This window comes from Poromitra crassiceps, assembly GCF_964638095.1.
Source record: "Poromitra crassiceps genome assembly, chromosome: 25".
Taxonomy (NCBI): domain Eukaryota; kingdom Metazoa; phylum Chordata; class Actinopteri; order Beryciformes; family Melamphaidae; genus Poromitra; species Poromitra crassiceps.
This window is the reverse complement of record NC_139649.1, coordinates 4,961,638-4,979,159: the sequence shown is the minus strand read 5'-3', so window position 1 is coordinate 4,979,159 and position 17,522 is coordinate 4,961,638. Positions and strand designations below refer to the sequence as shown.

Here is a 17,522-nt window from a genome sequence, read left to right as displayed (position 1 = left end):
TCAGCTGCTTCAATTGTTTCTACAGTCATGAGTTATTATTAAACAGAACGACCATTTGTTCTGTTTTCATAAGTAGCGGTTTGGACCTACGTAGCAATATGCTTATTCTGTTGCCAGTGTTGTAATCAGTCCAAGTTGAGTCACGAGTCCTGAAAATGGGCTGAATGACTGAATGAAAATACAACTGTAGCTACTGCAATGCTAATGTAGGATAAAAGCATGAAGGAGGACTTCAATGATGCTGCAGCTTTTGGTTATGTCCAGGGTCATAATGTCCAGGGTCATTATGCAGGACTTTTGGTTATGTCCAGGGTCATAATGTCCAGGGTCTTTATGCAGGACTTTTGGTTATGTCCAGAGTCATTATGCAGGACTTTTGGTTTTGTCCAGGGTCATTATGTCCAGGGTCATTATGCAGGACTTTTGGTTATGTCCAGGGTCATTATGCAGGACTTTCTACCAGAGCTGCTGCAGCTTTTGGTTATGTCCGGGGTCATTATGCATGACTTTTGGTTATGTCCAGGGTCATTATCTAGGACTTTTGGTTATGTCCAGGGTCATTATGCAGGGCATTCCGTCAGAGCTGAGGACATGCTGAATGCTGTGGAATCATTGTCATGTGATCTCCTTATGGCCTCCTCAACATGACTCATAAACGTCCTTTGAGCTGTTCTAATTGGGCTCTACTATCCTGTGTGCTGTCATAGACACACTGTGCATCAGGCTATACATGTCATGTCATGTATGTACAATATGTATGTATGGTGAAAATGCGGTTACATGATTCCTGTGGGCTTAATCCTGCTGAGGGACTTTGGCTCTCATTTATAAAACAGTCACTAGAATTTCAACTTGAAAGTTCCATACAAGCACAAGCCTCACACTGACTCCGCCCCTCAACTAGTTACAGAGCTCAACAAGTCACATGACATCATGATGTCACCTCGGGTTCCGATATTTCCCCATTCATTTTTCTCAATCACTTTTAGTACTAGAAGGACCGCACTGTGGATATAGCCTCTGCCAACAAGTTAGCAGTCAACATCCATGTCTGCCCAGACTTTGAGGTTTGAGCCAAATGTGAAGAAATTACGTCAAGGTGTTACTGAGATATGGCGTTACCGAGCTTGAAAATGGCGTTTGTGAGGTAACACACAGACACACACACACACACACACACACAAAAAAGAAAAAAATCTAGGTACCGTTTTATAAATGAGACCCCCGATGACGTCCCCCCACCTCCCCACACACACACACACACACACACACACACACACACACAAAAATAAATAAATCTAGGTATCGTTTTATGAATGAGACCCCTCCCATCTCCACACACACACACACACACACACACACACACTTACCCCCATGATCTTGCTCCTCTGCTCTACATCCTCCCACATGGAGTGGACGATGTAACGGCACATGTACTTCCCTTCTCTGCCCTCCTGTCGCATCCGTACCAAACACATCCTGACAGAGAGAGAGAGAGAGAGAGAGAGAGAGAGAGAGAGAGAGAGAGAGAGAGAGAGAGGGAGAGAGAGGGAGGGGGGAGCAACATCAGAAGTGTGTGGGAGGGGGGCGTGAAATATGGAGAGAATAGTGGAAAAGAAAGACATGATATGAGATCTAACAGAAAATGAAAAAGTCCACACTATTTTGTGTGTGTGTGTGCGCGTGTATAAAACTCACCATACATGCAGCTGTGCTATCAGGAACCAAGAGTTGAGCGTGTCGGGGAGGGTACATTCTGCAACACAAGCGCACACACACACACACACACACACACACACACACACACACACACACACACACAGACACACACACACACAGACACACGTTACAAAAAGTGGTGGGACAATTGACACGTCCACCAGTCATTGACAGTCTCTAGCTGCACAGAGCATGAACTGATTTAGTTTCAGCTGTTTTTTTTTCTTCTTTGTTTTAAACACATTTTCCACTTTCTGCTGTATTCTTCAAGTATACAGTATAGTACTGTGTCTTCAGTACTGGGTTGCAGAATTTTGGCGATTTCTTGCCATTCACGGTTCCATGTTTTACTACCTATAAGCTGGGTCACAGAGTACCAGAGATCATGCTAACCCTAACCTCTCTATAAGCTGGGTCACAGAGAGGCTGGTACCAGAGATCATGCTAACCCTAACCTCTCTATAAGCTGGGTCACAGGGAGGCTGGTACCAGAGATCATGCTAACCCTAACCTCTCTATAAGCTGGGTCACAGGGAGGCTGGTACCAGAGATCTTGCTCCCCTAACCTCTCTATAAGCTGGGTCACAGAGAGGCTGGTACCAGAGATCATGCTAATCATAATCATGTATGAGCCACCTGTGTACCAGGGGACCCTGCTTACTGAATATGTATGAGACACCTGTGTACCAGGGGACCCTGCATACTGAATATGTATGAGACACCTGTGTACCAGGGGACCCTGCATACTGAATATGTATGAGCCACCTGTGTACCAGGGGACCCTGCATACTGAATATGTATGAGACACCTGTGTACCAGGGGACCCTGCCTACTGAATATGCATGAGACACCTGTGTACCAGGGGACCCTGCATACTGAATATGTATGAGCCACCTGTGTACCAGGGGACCCTGCATACTGAATATGTATGAGACACCTGTGTACCAGGGGACCCTGCATACTGAATATGTATGAGACACCTGTGTACCAGGGGACCCTGCATACTGAATATGTATGAGACACCTGTGTACCAGGGGACCCTGCATACTGAATATGTATGAGACACCTGTGTACCAGGGGACCCTGCATACTGAATATGTATGAGACACCTGTGTACCAGGGGACCCTGCATACTGAATATGTATGAGACACCTGTGTACCAGGTGACCCTGCATACTGAATAATATGTATGAGACACCTGTGTACCAGGGGACCCTGCCTACTGAATATGCATGAGACACCTGTGTACCAGGGGACCCTGCATACTGAATATGTATGAGACACCTGTGTACCAGGTGACCCTGCATACTGAATATGTATGAGACACCTGTGTACCAGGGGACCCTGCATACTGAATATGTATGAGACACCTGTGTACCAGGGGACCCTGCATACTGAATATGTATGAGACACCTGTGTACCAGGGGACCCTGCCTACTGAATATGTATGAGACACCTGTGTACCAGGGGACCCTGCATACTGAATATGTATGAGACACCTGTGTACCAGGGGACCCTGCATACTGAATATGTATGAGACACCTGTGTACCAGGGGACCCTGCCTACTGAATATGTATGAGACACCTGTGTACCAGGGGACCCTGCCTACTGAATATGTATGAGACACCTGTGTACCAGGGGACCCTGCCTACTGAATATGTATGAGACACCTGTGTACCAGGGGACCCTGCTTACTGAATATGTATGAGACACCTGTGTACCAGGGGACCCTGCATACTGAATATGTATGAGACACCTGTGTACCGGGGGACCCTGCATACTGAATATGTATGAGACACCTGTGTACCAGGGGACCCTGCCTACTGAATATGTATGAGACACCTGTGTACCAGGGGACCCTGCATACTGAATATGCATGAGACACCTGTGTACCAGGGGACCCTGCATACTGAATATGTATGAGACACCTGTGTACCAGGGGACCCTGCCTACTGAATATGTATGAGACACCTGTGTACCAGGGGACCCTGCATACTGAATATGTATGAGACACCTGTGTACCAGGGGACCCTGCATACTGAATATGTATGAGCGCGCTTTTGCTGTTGCAGAGTTTAAAATGCAGTAAGCTGCAAGTGGCAGGTCCAAGGGTGCGTGGGTGAGCGAGAGAGCGAGAGAGAGAGTGTGTGTGTGTGTGTGTGTGTGTGTGTATGTGTGTGCGTGCGTGTGTGTGTGTGTGTGCAGTGCTGTGCACATGTGTGCCAGGCAGTAAAGTGTCAAATAAATGTGTCAGGCAGGTGGTGACAGTGTCCCTGAACGCCCCTCAGCTCCGTTTGGAGCGGTCCCACTACCAACGCCTCTCTGTTTACTGCCAGTGTGTGTGTTTGGACCGGGACCAGTACCAAACCAATGCTGTATATGTATACTTTGGCCTTGTCAGGACTGGTAGCGGTGCCAGCAGTGTGTGTGTGTGTGTGTGTGTGTGTGTGTGTGTGTGTAGCAGTGCCAGCAGAGTGTGTGTGTGTGTGTGTGTGTGTGTGTGTGTGTGTGTGTGTGTGTGTGTGTGTGTGTGTGTGTGTGTGTGTGTGTGACGGAGGGAAAGTGGTGCCTTCACACAGGGAGTGTTTGGGTCAGGTTCAGATCATTAACATGGCGGGCTGGGGTCTCTCACTCAGTTAAACAGGAGACCTGTATAGGATCAGAGCACAGAGCTGTGAACCAGGGTGTCTCTAACTCGCCTCTCTGGGGACATCATGTCAGATTTGACCCCTACAAACGGCACGCTTTCTATCAACGTTCAGCATCTTCTTACTATAGAATCACCAAATGCGTCTGCATGTTGGTCTGAGCACATTTATCTCCCCAGCTGTTACTCCAATATCCTTCTAAATTTGCCAAAACTCTTTTCAGGGGTCTGGAATTAATCTAGTGCAAAAGAAAGCTGAAAAACATCTGCCCACAGGGGCACTAGAGTGATATTTTACATTTTTAGGCCTTCACACTCACAGAGCCATCATCAGTGACATCATCAGTGACATCATCAGCATTCCCTTCCCTGCTTCCCACGGATGATGCCATTGAACATGTCATCAGTGATGAAGTTTGCTGCTGAGGTCTTTGAGGGCCTGGTACGACCAGGAAGGCTACGTACGCTCTAAGCAGCCAATCCCTGACAGAGATGAGGGCAGCGGGCAGCGGGGGGCAAGGGTCAACTGGAAAGCACTGAGTGACATTAAGGATGATGTCATAACCACTGATGATGTCATGTCATGCCCCACAGTCATCAAGTGATGTCGTTCGTACCCACTGATGATATGGATGATGTGGCATGAGACACATGTGGCACGTGTTTAGTCATAACCCCCCAAAAAAGTGCACCCATGGCGCATCATCTCCTCCAGCCTAGAAATCGAGCGCGCGCACAATTTCTAGTATTATAAGTCTATTAAACTGATATCACATCATATTTTGAATATTACATTGACGATGGCATGAGATTGATACTGCTTTCTCCCGAATATTTTGGGGTGGAACACACAGATGTGTCATGGACACGTTAAACAGGTCTCCAGAGTAAAAAAACACATTGCTGTAAAACGATCTAATAACTAATTCTTTCTACAGAAAGTCATCTGCTGACAAGCAAATAAAATAATACTGGACAACTTTCATATTCATAGCAGCACCATGCTGCTATGAATATTAAAGCACACACTGCATGCATTTTTAGCAGAGCTGTAACAACTTGTCCAAACCAAATATTTGGGGTATTCAGAGTTTAGATACTGGGGGTGTCCAAAGTTAGTACAATGGTGGGAGGCCATAGAAAAATACACTCAAGAAAGCTTTAAATATGCACATTCATTTATCACCTTCCATAGTACTTCTGGGAGAGATTACTCTAGTCTCCAGTTCAATTCAGTACATCCAGCTGGTTTTCTTGGATTGGCCACCATGACAGCAGCGAAAAATATTATTCTATATAAATGGATTGTATTTGCAAATGGAGGACCCCCCCAGTCACTCACAACGGGTAAACGAACTCAACTACTGCATGCCCTTGGAAAAGATTATGTCTAATGTAAGAGAGATTTCAAAAAATATAAGGAAAAAAATATATATAACAAAAAATATATAGGCTTGAATGGACTTCCTAGAAATATAAGTGAGTTAAACCTATACTGCTCCACCACTTTGTTTGACATGTTTCACTCTTACTCTCAAAGAAGTCGTCATAGTTGATTCTCTCTACACAGCATGTGTACATGCGCAAGGCAGCAATCTTGATTTTCTGCAAACACAAACGAAAAAGAGAAGACATCATTAGCAATCAATTACCAAAGATTGTTTACAGACATGTTAGGACTTAGGAGTCGGACTATACAATTAATGATATATTGAGAGATGTTCAAGAGTGTACAATTAATATATAATAGGATGTTGGCATTATGAAGATGAGAGAGAATGAGAATCAGAATCACTTTTATTGCCACAGTACGTAATCAGATCACATACGAGGAATTTGACTTAGTGTCGTATGCGGAGTAGCGGTCACTAGTCAGCAGACAAAAAATATAAAAGATAAAATGACAGAGAAATATAAGTGCAGTCTGATATATACACACAGATTAGAAGGTTCCTGAGTGATAAATAGGAATTTAGTACAATCCAAAAGGTGCACGATTTAAAGAGAATAATATAAAGTAAAAGAATAGAGTAAATATCGGCAATATAAAAAAAAATGTTAAAATGTTAAAATTAAAATAATTTAAATATTTCATTATAAAATATACAAATATTTCATTTTACTTAGAAAGCCAGGTGCAGTCAAAAATGGTCAAGATATTGATACAAGATGCAGAAATGGCAGTAGAAAAATGTTACTCAAATCATAGTCTCGGCTCCCAGACAATTGGAGATCTCCACCTACCAACCGCCTGGGAAGTCCTCGCCAAAAAGAGTTACTTGAACAGCGGCGTCTGCTACAAACCTACGCCCCTTTGACAAGTTACCGGAAATGATGCTCTCCCCCCATTATCCTCCGTAGTGAAACAAACTGGAGATACAGAGAATCACTTTGTAACATGGACAACATTGTAAATGGATATCCCGAGCAACGTTACTTTATTTGTCTGTTTACAAGCACAAAACTTCTGCATGAAGGTCCGCCCTAAACACTCTGGATTGGTTTTGCAATGCTTTTTTTTTAAACTGTAATTGTTTCCACCCAGTTTTAACAAGGAAAGCTGGTGAAAGTTCTCACTCTCTAGTTCAGAACTGAGTCTACTCAAATCATCACAATTGGTGTTACTGGAAACTTGTGAACAGAAGGTCAAAATGCAACTCAATGGATGTAACTTGTCCCTGTAACTTTATCTTTAACGGAAACATCGACAAACTTAAGAGGTAACATAATAATATAAGATAATAAACTCAGTTGCACGATGATATCGGCACGTCGTCGGTATCAGCTGATAAAGGCTTTAACCCATTGATACCTGATGCAGCATTTGCGTGTATATCCCTCATTTGTGTGTGTATCCCTTTAAAGGAGAATTTCGTTTTTTTTTAACCTGGAGCCCTCTCCTCACATTAATTATTATCTGACGACTCACCCAGTGTTCTCCACAGCGATTTGGACCGTCGTAGGCGTTGTTGTGATCGAAAGAGTACTCCAAGCCAGTCCTTGAATGCGCTCCATCGGGACCACATGGCAGCGTGCTGTTACTCCATGTAAATAGACAGTTTTCTTCCTGTGTTCTACCCATATCGTCATTATATGACCCCTAAAGAAACATCAGACTGGCTATTCACCCCCGGGCTATTTCCACTACTCTTTACAGGGATCTCATTTCCTCATTCGGGGTGAGTTTCACCAACTCTCGTCAAGACCCGCAAGACTTTCCTGCCGGCTGGGCTGTGTACTGACTCTTAAAGGGATACACACACAAATGCTGCATCAGGTATCAATGGGTTAAAATGAAATATCCGCATCAGCCCGAAACGAACATTTCTGCCAATATGACAGGCAGATATATCATCCAAGCCTGTTTAAGTAGGATGAATCTTGCAGTTTTGTTTGAAAGAAAATGTTACATAAATAAATATATGCACATGTCTAAGTTGAAGGTACTTTTCCTATTTTGCCCAGTGAATGTGTACATTTTGAAAAGCATTGTATTTATGTCTGCATCTGCCAGTGGGCCATCACCATAAGAGTAAGCGTAATAATTTGATCTGATTTCTAAGTTAAAATAGCCCCAAAATATGTTGGGGATGCAATTCTCGGCGGGCATGCGGAAACGTTCACGGCACGTGTTGCAGACGCAAATTAGAGCCGTGTCAAAATCATCTGCGTCCCCAAATGCCTGCGCAAACGGGATTTGGGCGGTCTTAACTACCAGAATTATTCACGGTGTGGCCAGGCAATGCTGGTCATTACGTCAATCAAAACCAATCAGATTCCCGTCTCGCAATGGCTGTTTGCGCGAGGCATGCAATATACTGTAATTCTCTCCACGCGTAATAGAGTGTACTCACTTGTGCGAGGACAGAGAGAGAGATGGAGAGAGCTTATTGACAGATCGTCTGTGGTGCCAACGACCCTCCGGGTTATGAAGGTAAATAGCCTATGTCCATTGTCCAACAAGTTTTCTCAATTCATTTCCCTCTTTGCGATGTGATAAAAGTTTCTCAGTGAGTTATAGTTGATTGCCTCACTGAATTATCTGCTAATACCCAATTTTAGCAGCATAATTTGATGTATTGGTGTGGCAAGGCTGTGCGTAATGACATATCCAAAAGGAATTATTTTTTGCGCTGCGCTGCACGGAGATTACGGTGCACTCCCAGCGCAGTGAGGTATTTGGGCGTAAAAGGTCCTTTTCAAAGCTCTTAGTGCAAAGTAATTGCGCGCTGCTGACAATAGGATAATGCCATCTATCCCACATTTTAGCGCTGAAACGCCTGCTTTGGCTTGTGGCAGCCAATGCCCAGTACAATTATCACAGGCATGCGCTTGTGTCCACCCCCAATTTGCATTGCGCACTAAATTGGCGTTTTTGGGAAGATAGGGCCCTTGATGTTCTCTGAAATAAGGTGGAAAAAATGTGCCCATATCAGCAATCTGTCAGAGTTGTAAAATAACAGCATATCTGATATCGGCAAAAAGATCCAATACGGTTCATCCCTGAGTGAGTAGTACTGTATTTTCAGTTAACCACCTGCCTTTAACAGTCCACCGTGACCGTGAGATATTTTTGTGGGCTGAAACAAAAAATGTGTTTGGATGCAGCGCTCTTGCACAAGGCAGCACAGCCCTCTGAGCTGAAACAGGATATGAGGTCAGAGATGTGTTGCCAAGCCGGCCTGTAGCCCAACGCTTTGCCAGGGGGACACACCAACAACCCACTTCCTCCACACTTACTGTACGCCACCTCGGAGACTCTGTGTCCAAAAACCTCCCACACAACCAAACCTGCGCCATGACCATTAAAAACAACATCATCCTTTGAAGCTTTTACGATGTGCGAGTTGTTGGGAAACGTACACACACTACAAGGCTGTGATGAGGAGGTGCATGTGACTAAAAAAGATGAAATTGTGAAAGATCTGCGGTGGTAGATTCCCCTGCCTATCAACACGAGGGCCGCGGGTTCGAGCCCCCCCCCCCGGGTTACCTCCGGCTTGGTCAGGCGTCCATACAGGCACAATTGTCCGTGTCTGCGGGTGGGAAGCCGGATTAAGAGTATGTGTCCTGGTCGCTGCACTAGCGCCTCCTCTGTTTGGGGGTGCACTGGGGGGGGGGGGGGAATTACATGATCCTCGGTCGGTCTGTGAAATTTGGCATGGTCAAATGTATGTGTTAAATGTATGTGTTAAATGTGTGTGTGTGTGTGTGTGTGTGTGTGTGTGTGTGTGTGTGTGTGTGTGTGTGTGTGTGTCCGCTTTGGAAGTGGGAGGTCGGTGGATGGAATCCCGGCTGCTCCACCCCTGGGCGAGCTCTTAACACGGGTTGCTGCCAGTGCTGTCGACACAGCGCAGGTTACGCCCGCCCTCTCTCCCTCTCCCCTTTCTCTCCATCACTCCCTCTCCCCTTTCTCTCCATCACTCCCTCTCCATCACTCACCCATTTGTTGTATTTGAGGGGTCCTGTGAAGCCCATGGCCTCAATGAGCTTAGTGAAGGCCCCCACCTCTTCCTCCGTGTGCTGGGGCGTCTCCTTCACATTACACAGCTGGAGAGAGAGAAAGAGAGAGAGAGAGAGAGTCGGTCATTTTATCAGCCTGTCGTGTTGGTTTTGGGCCTACGCAGGCATCTCATTTTAAAGCCTTTATGGGCGGATGGAGACCGAAGAGGATTGATCGGGTTAAAATGATTCATTTATAAATAAACATTTAAATTCAAATAAATGGTAAACGTTGCCAATCGTTCTGCATCCCTAATCTCAGTTTTGAGGATTTCTGAAACGGATCATCTCCTGGGATTTTCACACACAGCACAGCAGAGTCTCTAGAGAGGTGACACAGAATCGTGCAAAAACAACAACACAACATCCGGTGAGTGTTTGAAGCTGACAGTAAAGTCAGATAACCTCTTTCCAGCTGTGGTGAACAGAAAGCAGTAAAGCGCAAATTATGCTCGAGCGAAATCGCCGGCGCTGACTGCGCCGAGGGGGTCGCCGCAGCTGGGCGTCCCTCGGCGCAGCTCGGCGTAGGTGGCGTGCAGCTCCTCAAAAATGTGACTCTGCGCCGTCAAATCCTTGTTGTGTGGAATGAGGAAATGCCATTTCCTCATTTAACATGCTTGTCCCTCATCTAGCAAAGCCTTCTGCAGGCTCACCGGAATGAGTTTTGAAATGGAGGGACAATAAAATGTCCCCCCCACCGACATGATTGCAAGTTCTTGGTAAACGACACAATAACGTTTTGGACGTGTACCGCGGCCAACGCGCCGAGTTAACGTTCGAGTATGCACAGTCTCGCTGTGGTGCTGAACTGAAAGCTGATACTTTCCCAGTATTAGCAAGTAGGGGTGGGCATATGGCCCTAAAATAATACCACCATATTTCAGGGTATTTCGTAGGGGTGTCACAATATATCGTCCCACGAAATTTCGCGATAGTAAAACGTCACGATATGTATCGTTGAGATGAAATCTCATATCGTGAAAAAAAAAAAAAAAAAAAAAAAATTTTTTTTTTTTTTCCAAAAGTAGACAAAGAAACGTCTTTGTTTGTTGAAGTTCAATGTGTGGAAAGTAGTTCAGTTGAACAAGTCTCTGAAGAGACACATGAGAAGTTATACAGGAGAGAAACCATTCAATTGAGTTTCTGGCAAAACTGTTTACTTGACAGGAAAAACTGAAGATGCATAAAAAATAGACTAAGAAAAGTCTTGTTGTTTGAGTTTGAAGAAAAACTGAAGATGCATAATGAGAATTTATACTGCTGAGAAACCTTTTAGTTCAAAGTAAATCTAAGTGACGGTGTAACTCATTCTATTTCAAGATAAGCCTTATCTCCAATCTCATGTTTTTTCTAGTTGTTATTGTAATAACAATTTCCCACAACAGCATGTTTTGTATTTGTGCATTTCAAATAAAATACTACTTTTCCAGTCATATATTGTCATTATTCAAGTTTAAAAAAATATTGTTAAAATCGTATCGTATCGTATCGTTATCGTGAACCCAGTATCGTGATACGTATCGTATCGTGAACTGAGTGTATCGTGACACCCCTAGTATTTCGGCAATAACAATATTCTTGACGATACCACAAAATACTGTAAAATATTGTATTATTAATTTCAAGAACATACAATTGCAACAAAATACAGTATGTTTGTATATGTTAGCATTGTACTTAACAGTTTGCCTTCAAAGATATTAGCAAGGTTTATTGTTGTACCCAAACCACTTCCACACTACTGAAGTCGCTCACTCGCCTTTTAGGGATTAACTCCTCCCCCGTGAAGCCGCTTTCAGCCATGCTTGTTGCCGTGAGTACGTCATAGCGTTACGCAGCGTAACAGTACGACGTTATTACATCAACAAGTCGGAATACTGCCATTATCACGATATGAATAGTACTGGTATTAACACGAACGATACGATATAGCACACCGCTATTAGCAAGGTGTTCCTAATAACGTGCCCGGTGAGTGTATATCCTCCATTACATCAACGGCGCACAAATAGACACACACACGCACGCACACACACTTGCACACAAACACACACAGATGTTGTTGACACACACCTGCAGAAGTTGGCCTTTACAGAGAGAGAGTGCAGCTGTTGGACCTATTCTCAGCTGTTGGCTGCCTTGATGTCTAAATTACATCCTCCACGGCCCCAACTGCCCTTCACCAGTATGGGCAACTGTTTGTGTGTTTGGAAATGGTTTCAAGAAGATTCATTTATTGTGGTGACCTTCATGTGCATACGATGTTTTGACCATTTTCAGCTTTCATTCTTTCCTTTGGCTGCTGGTATTTTGATACAGGGCGCTCTCTCTCTCTCTCTCTCTCTCACGCTCTCTCTCTCTTTCTCCCTCTCCCTCTCTCTCTCTCTCTCTCTCCTCTGTGCTGTACAGAATTAGGCCTGGGAGAGAGAGGGGGCAGCAGGGGCCCGGCACTTGCATTCTGGGTCGTGGCGTTTGATTGGCTGCAGATAGAACCGTGGTCTTTTGGGTCGTGGCGTTTGATTGGCTGCTGATAGAACCGTGGTTGGCACAGGGAGTTGATGACGGTCAGGCTTTGCAGATTACAGGGACATTTGAATGATATATAAATCTGTTCAGAATTGCACATTTGTGTGTGTGTGTGTATGTGCATGTGTACGTGTGTGTGTGTGTGTGTGTGTGTGTGTATGGTGAATGGACTGCATATATTACATATAGCGCTTTTCTAGTATACGACCGCTCACAAGCTCTTTACATGTTTACATTCACACACCGATGGCAGCAAGCTACCACACAGGGTGGTGGCACAGCCAATCAGGAGCAAGCTACCACGCAGGGTGCTGCCACAGCCAATCAGGAGCAAGCTACCATGCAGGGTGCTGGCACAGCCATCAGGAACAAGCTACCACGCAGGGTACTGGCACAGCCATCGGGGGCAAGCTGAAGCTACTACGCAGGGTGGTGGCACAGCCAATCAGGAGCAAGCTACCATGCAGGGTGCTGGCACAGCCATCAGGAACAAGCTACCACGCAGGGTACTGGCACAGCCATCGGGGCAAGCTGAAGCTACTACGCAGGGTGGTGGCACAGCCAATCAGGAGCAAGCTACCACGCAGGGTGCTGGCACAGCCAATCAGGAGCAAGCTACCACGCAGGGTGCTGGCACACCCATCAGGAGCAAGTTGGGGTTCAGTATCTTGCTGGAGGACTGGAGGAGCCGGGGATTGAACCACCGACCTTCTGACCGGAGGAGCCGGGGATCGAACCACCGACCTGATTAGTGGATGACCGCTCTACCTCCTGAGCCGCAGAACTGCCCCCCCCTTCCCCACCCCTGTGTGTGTGTCCCCTTACCTGTGTGGTGACGTGCAGTGTCCGACATGGTGTGAGGCAGGGAGAGGCGGCTCTGGCCAGTTGGCAGGCGACTAAAGCTCTGGCAAAACAGGCTTCTTTATCTAACACCTAGATGCAAAGAGGCACAGAGAGAGAAAGAGAGAGAGAGGGAGAGAGAGAGAGAGGGAGAGAGAGAGAGAGGGAGAGGGAGAGAGAGAGGGAGAGAGAGAGAGAGAGGGAGAGAGAGAGAGAGAGAGAGAGAGAGAGAGAGGGAGAGAGAGAGAGGGAGAGAGAGAGAGGGAGAGAGAGAGAGAGAGAGAGAGAGAGAGAGAGAGAGAGAGAGAGAGAAGACAGAGGGGGCAGAAAGGGAGAGAATGAGAAGGACCATCATTGCCTTTGAAAGACAACATCTCTGACAGGCATTATTTTTTTTTTTGTACGGATCAGCAAACATTTGTTGGGAGAAGCATGTGGTAACATTACAAAGTAAAGATCATCAGAAATGTTCTGTAACTTTTTACATGGCGCTACAGTAGGAAGTACAGTAGACTCATACACGACAGATCACAAGTTAAACGGTCGTGGATCCACACGGTGGAACGGTATGATGATATATGTATGATATACGTAGGATTTATGAAGGAAATTGAACAATAGACCATGAATGAGAGCCACCACCCTACCGGTTTGGTTATCACAACATGACAAAGATAACTCATTCATCTTACACCGAAATTTACATTTTAAAAGCCAAATTACTATCAGATAGTATTACTCTGTCAAGAAGATAAAGTCATTCTTCATATATGGCGTTGTTCTTCCATCTTATTAGTTAAGAGAGTGATTTGTTGTGGGTTCAGGGAATAATATGGCATATCTCTGACTTAACGTGTATAGCCTAACATTATTGTGTGGGCCTAATTTCCTTGCAACAAACAGAATAACTTCAAATACAGCTTTTGCCCCCCTAATTCACAAATTCTGAGAGGCTCTCAGTATTTACTACTCAGTACTTATTCCTAAAGATTGTTTAATAGTACTGTGGAAAACCTGCGTATTCAAATCCATGAGTGTGCAACTATTCACCTTATGCAGCCCCGCCCACTTGACCCATTGTATCGTGACTTCCTGTTCAAAACGCCAGCTGTTTTACCTGCTCAAACTAGTCTGACTCACCTGGTCAAACCTAGTTTAACTCACATTATGAGTCAGACTAGGTTTATGAGTCACAGGAAGTGTAAATGCAATTGGAACCACCGATTGTATTTACACTTCCTGTTAGTCTCTCAAGCCAGACGGTCTCTTCTGAATAAGTTGAGGTGAGTTGAGAGTTGAGTTGAGAAAACTTTATTTTTATTTTTTATTTTATAAGGTGAATAGACGGTTTTAACTTGACAACGAAACATTCTAAAATTGAACCCCAGGTCACTTCCCGCTGCAGTGAGTGTTTGCTAGTACAGGACATCTCCGAAAACATTACAGCAAACAGGACTGACAATTACGTGAAAATCGTCTATTTTTAAGACTTACTGATCACTAAGAGAAGCACTCCCTCCTTTTTTATCTTATTTGACTGTGCCTTCAGAAATCTGACTTAAGTTTGAGAAATATATGTCACTGGACACGTTGGTTTTGACCATTGACCATATACAGTCTATGGTCTTGACTTTACCCTCAGGCTCTTCTAAATTCCGTGTCAACACTGCCAGTTGAAGAGCCCTCCCATCGAGCATAGCATTTTCGTTAGACAATCTGTGTTGGGCATTAAACTCACCTTATTTCTGCACTTTGAAGTCACAGGTAGGGTCGGGTGGGGCAAACTAATTATATCGGAAGCCTAGTTGCCGGAAAAAAGTGAGCGGTCGTGGTCTGTCTAAATGCATTGTAGAATGTAGGTACAAGACAAAATTATGCCAGTGCGCATGCATCTGGACTCTGTTTCCAGGCAACTCGGTGATTCTCGTCAAACTTTGTCTTAAAAAAAAGAACAGCTCACTTTTTTCCGCAACTAGGCTTCCGATATAATTAGTTTGCCCCACCCGACCCTACCTGTGACTTCAAAGTGCAGAAATAAGGTGAGTTTAATGCCCAACACAGATTGTCTAACGAAAATGCTATGCTCGATGGGAGGGCTCTTCAACTGGCAGTGTTGACACGGACTTTAGAAGAGCCTGAGGGTAAGTCTTGACTCATTCCGTGACAGTTAACATGAGCTAAGTGATGTTAAGCAGCACGGTCAAGTTCACCTACACAGACACCAACTGACACAGATGAGTAATCCTATTAACTAGTTAGCTAGCTAGTTAGCAGTGTTTTGATTTGATGATGCCTCACACACGCGCGCGCGCACGCACGCACACACGCACACACACACACACACACACACACACACAGTCTCTCTCCCTCCCTCTCTCTCTCTCTACAGGTCGGCAGGTTTGAGAGCTTTGATTCGATGGGTAATGGTATTACTCCAGACAGTCACTGCTTATTTACCCAAAGTCAACAAGTTCTTCTCTAACCATAAGCAGTTTATAATGCAGTGCTAATTAACGATACGTGCAGGCTGGCTAGGGCTATCATTAGCCAGCTAAGCTAACGCTAGTTGTGTTGTTACCTTAGCTGTGGCGGCTCTGGACGCTGTCACGTTAACGATGTTTGTGAGCGCAGCCTGCAGCGGCCGCCGGTACATGACTCCGCTTCAAACTCACACACTGTCCTCCGTAATGTTTCAGCTGCTAAACCTTCACCCTGCTCCTCTCAAGCAATGTCAAAGGAATCTGTGCAGCAGCGAAAAGCCTCCGCCCAGAAAACAGCTCCGTGCACGAAGGTTCCGCTTCCATAGGCTACACAGCATGAACTGACTGAAGGCCAAGGCAAGGCGAGTTTCATACAGAGAGCAGGCGATTCAAAGACAAGTGCTTTACATCAAATAGATATTAGAAAAGAGCATAGAAAAATAAAAGAGGTTACAAAGTGGAAAACACAAGGTTCATGTAAACAGTACAGAGGCCAACATGTGTTAAAGGAGCTGTCCATCAGCACCACACACAAATCAGAAAGTAAAAGTGAGGAGCTGTCTGCAATAGGCTAATTAACAAATAATTGATTACAAATTAAATAATGGTATTCAACAATGGAGAAAATGCACTATCATATGCTAATACTACTACTACTACTAGCCCTACTACTACTACTACTACTACTAATAATAATAATAATTAATCCCCCCCCCCCCCCCCCCCCCCCCACGAAGATCATAATACTTTTGCAACCAGTGGCACCGACCCACAGGTTGGGAATGGGGAACAAGCAAAAATGCATTACTGTAAGCTACATTAAAATAATTAAAACAAGTCAAATAGAGATATTTTACCGCTTTAAAGAAAACAGAGAATTGTGGCAAAGAATAGGGGCGTTACTTCTTGGTATTTCCAGTGCACGTTTGTGAGTGAATCCATATGAAGCGTATTCTTTTACATTGCCATACAACAAGATTACAAAAATGAGGGAAACACATTATAAAACACATGGAACCTATGTGGCTAAAGTATCAGAAGAACATAAGTCAAAAGGACTATAGTATACGTATAAGACATATTCTGTTCTATCACAGGCTGTCAGAGGAAGGGGTAACCACTATAAAGCATCAGATATATAGAAGGGGAAGCCATCAAACCTTCCTCCAGTAGCACAGTGGTTCACACAGAGTAAGCAGGGCCATGCATGGCTGCTCCACAGATTGTTCAAAGTCATCCACGCATCCGACTGTTTCCTGCCCGGCCCGAGAGCCAACAGTCACTACACTTCTGCATGAGGGGTCTGAGAAAATAAATGCATCATCAGACCCATCCTCACACAAGAACATGTAGGTCTACACTGCAGACCGTAACAGTATGCAAAAACACATAGCCCACAGTACAGACAAGAATGTTAGATAGCCACAAACATGTATGGAATTCGTACTTCACTCATGCACACACATCCGCATTGTATCTTTCTGCAACATCACGTTTTTTGCACCAAAAATATGTTGCATGTGTTTGCTTGACACGGCCAAATTAATCAGTGAAATAGAGATTTCCTTTGTCCTGAAGTTCTGTGAGTGCTATACAGCACCTTGTGCCTTTGGTACTTTATGCTTCAAACTTTGTTGGTTTAGCACCACTAAAAAACCACTGGGAAGGCGCATCCTTTCAAGGACCTAACTATGTTGCATATCAATTTGTGTATATCAGTGTCTCTCAAAGTGTGGGGTGGGGCCCCCTGGGGGGCGCAGAGGAATGACGGGACGGGGGGGGGGGGGGGGGGGTTCATGACGGGCGG

The 17,522-nt window shown here is 44.9% G+C and overlaps 1 protein-coding gene across 1 annotated transcript in view; it reads right to left on the bottom strand.

The window, feature by feature from the left end:
* The window catches only part of uqcc1 (ubiquinol-cytochrome c reductase complex assembly factor 1), a 29,246-nt gene extending 13,296 nt beyond the window's left edge, over positions 1-15,950 (bottom strand). The window contains exons 1-6 of the mRNA XM_083660720.1: positions 15,814-15,950; positions 13,221-13,328; positions 9,810-9,917; positions 5,900-5,972; positions 1,699-1,756; positions 1,371-1,479 (exon numbers count right to left, since the gene is read on the bottom strand). Of these exons, the coding sequence (XP_083516846.1) occupies positions 1,371-1,479; positions 1,699-1,756; positions 5,900-5,972; positions 9,810-9,917; positions 13,221-13,328; positions 15,814-15,888 (531 nt within the window). The 5' untranslated portion in view covers positions 15,889-15,950. The remainder of the gene's footprint in view (positions 1-1,370; positions 1,480-1,698; positions 1,757-5,899; positions 5,973-9,809; positions 9,918-13,220; positions 13,329-15,813) is intronic.
* Between the last annotated feature and the right edge of the window lie 1,572 nt (positions 15,951-17,522).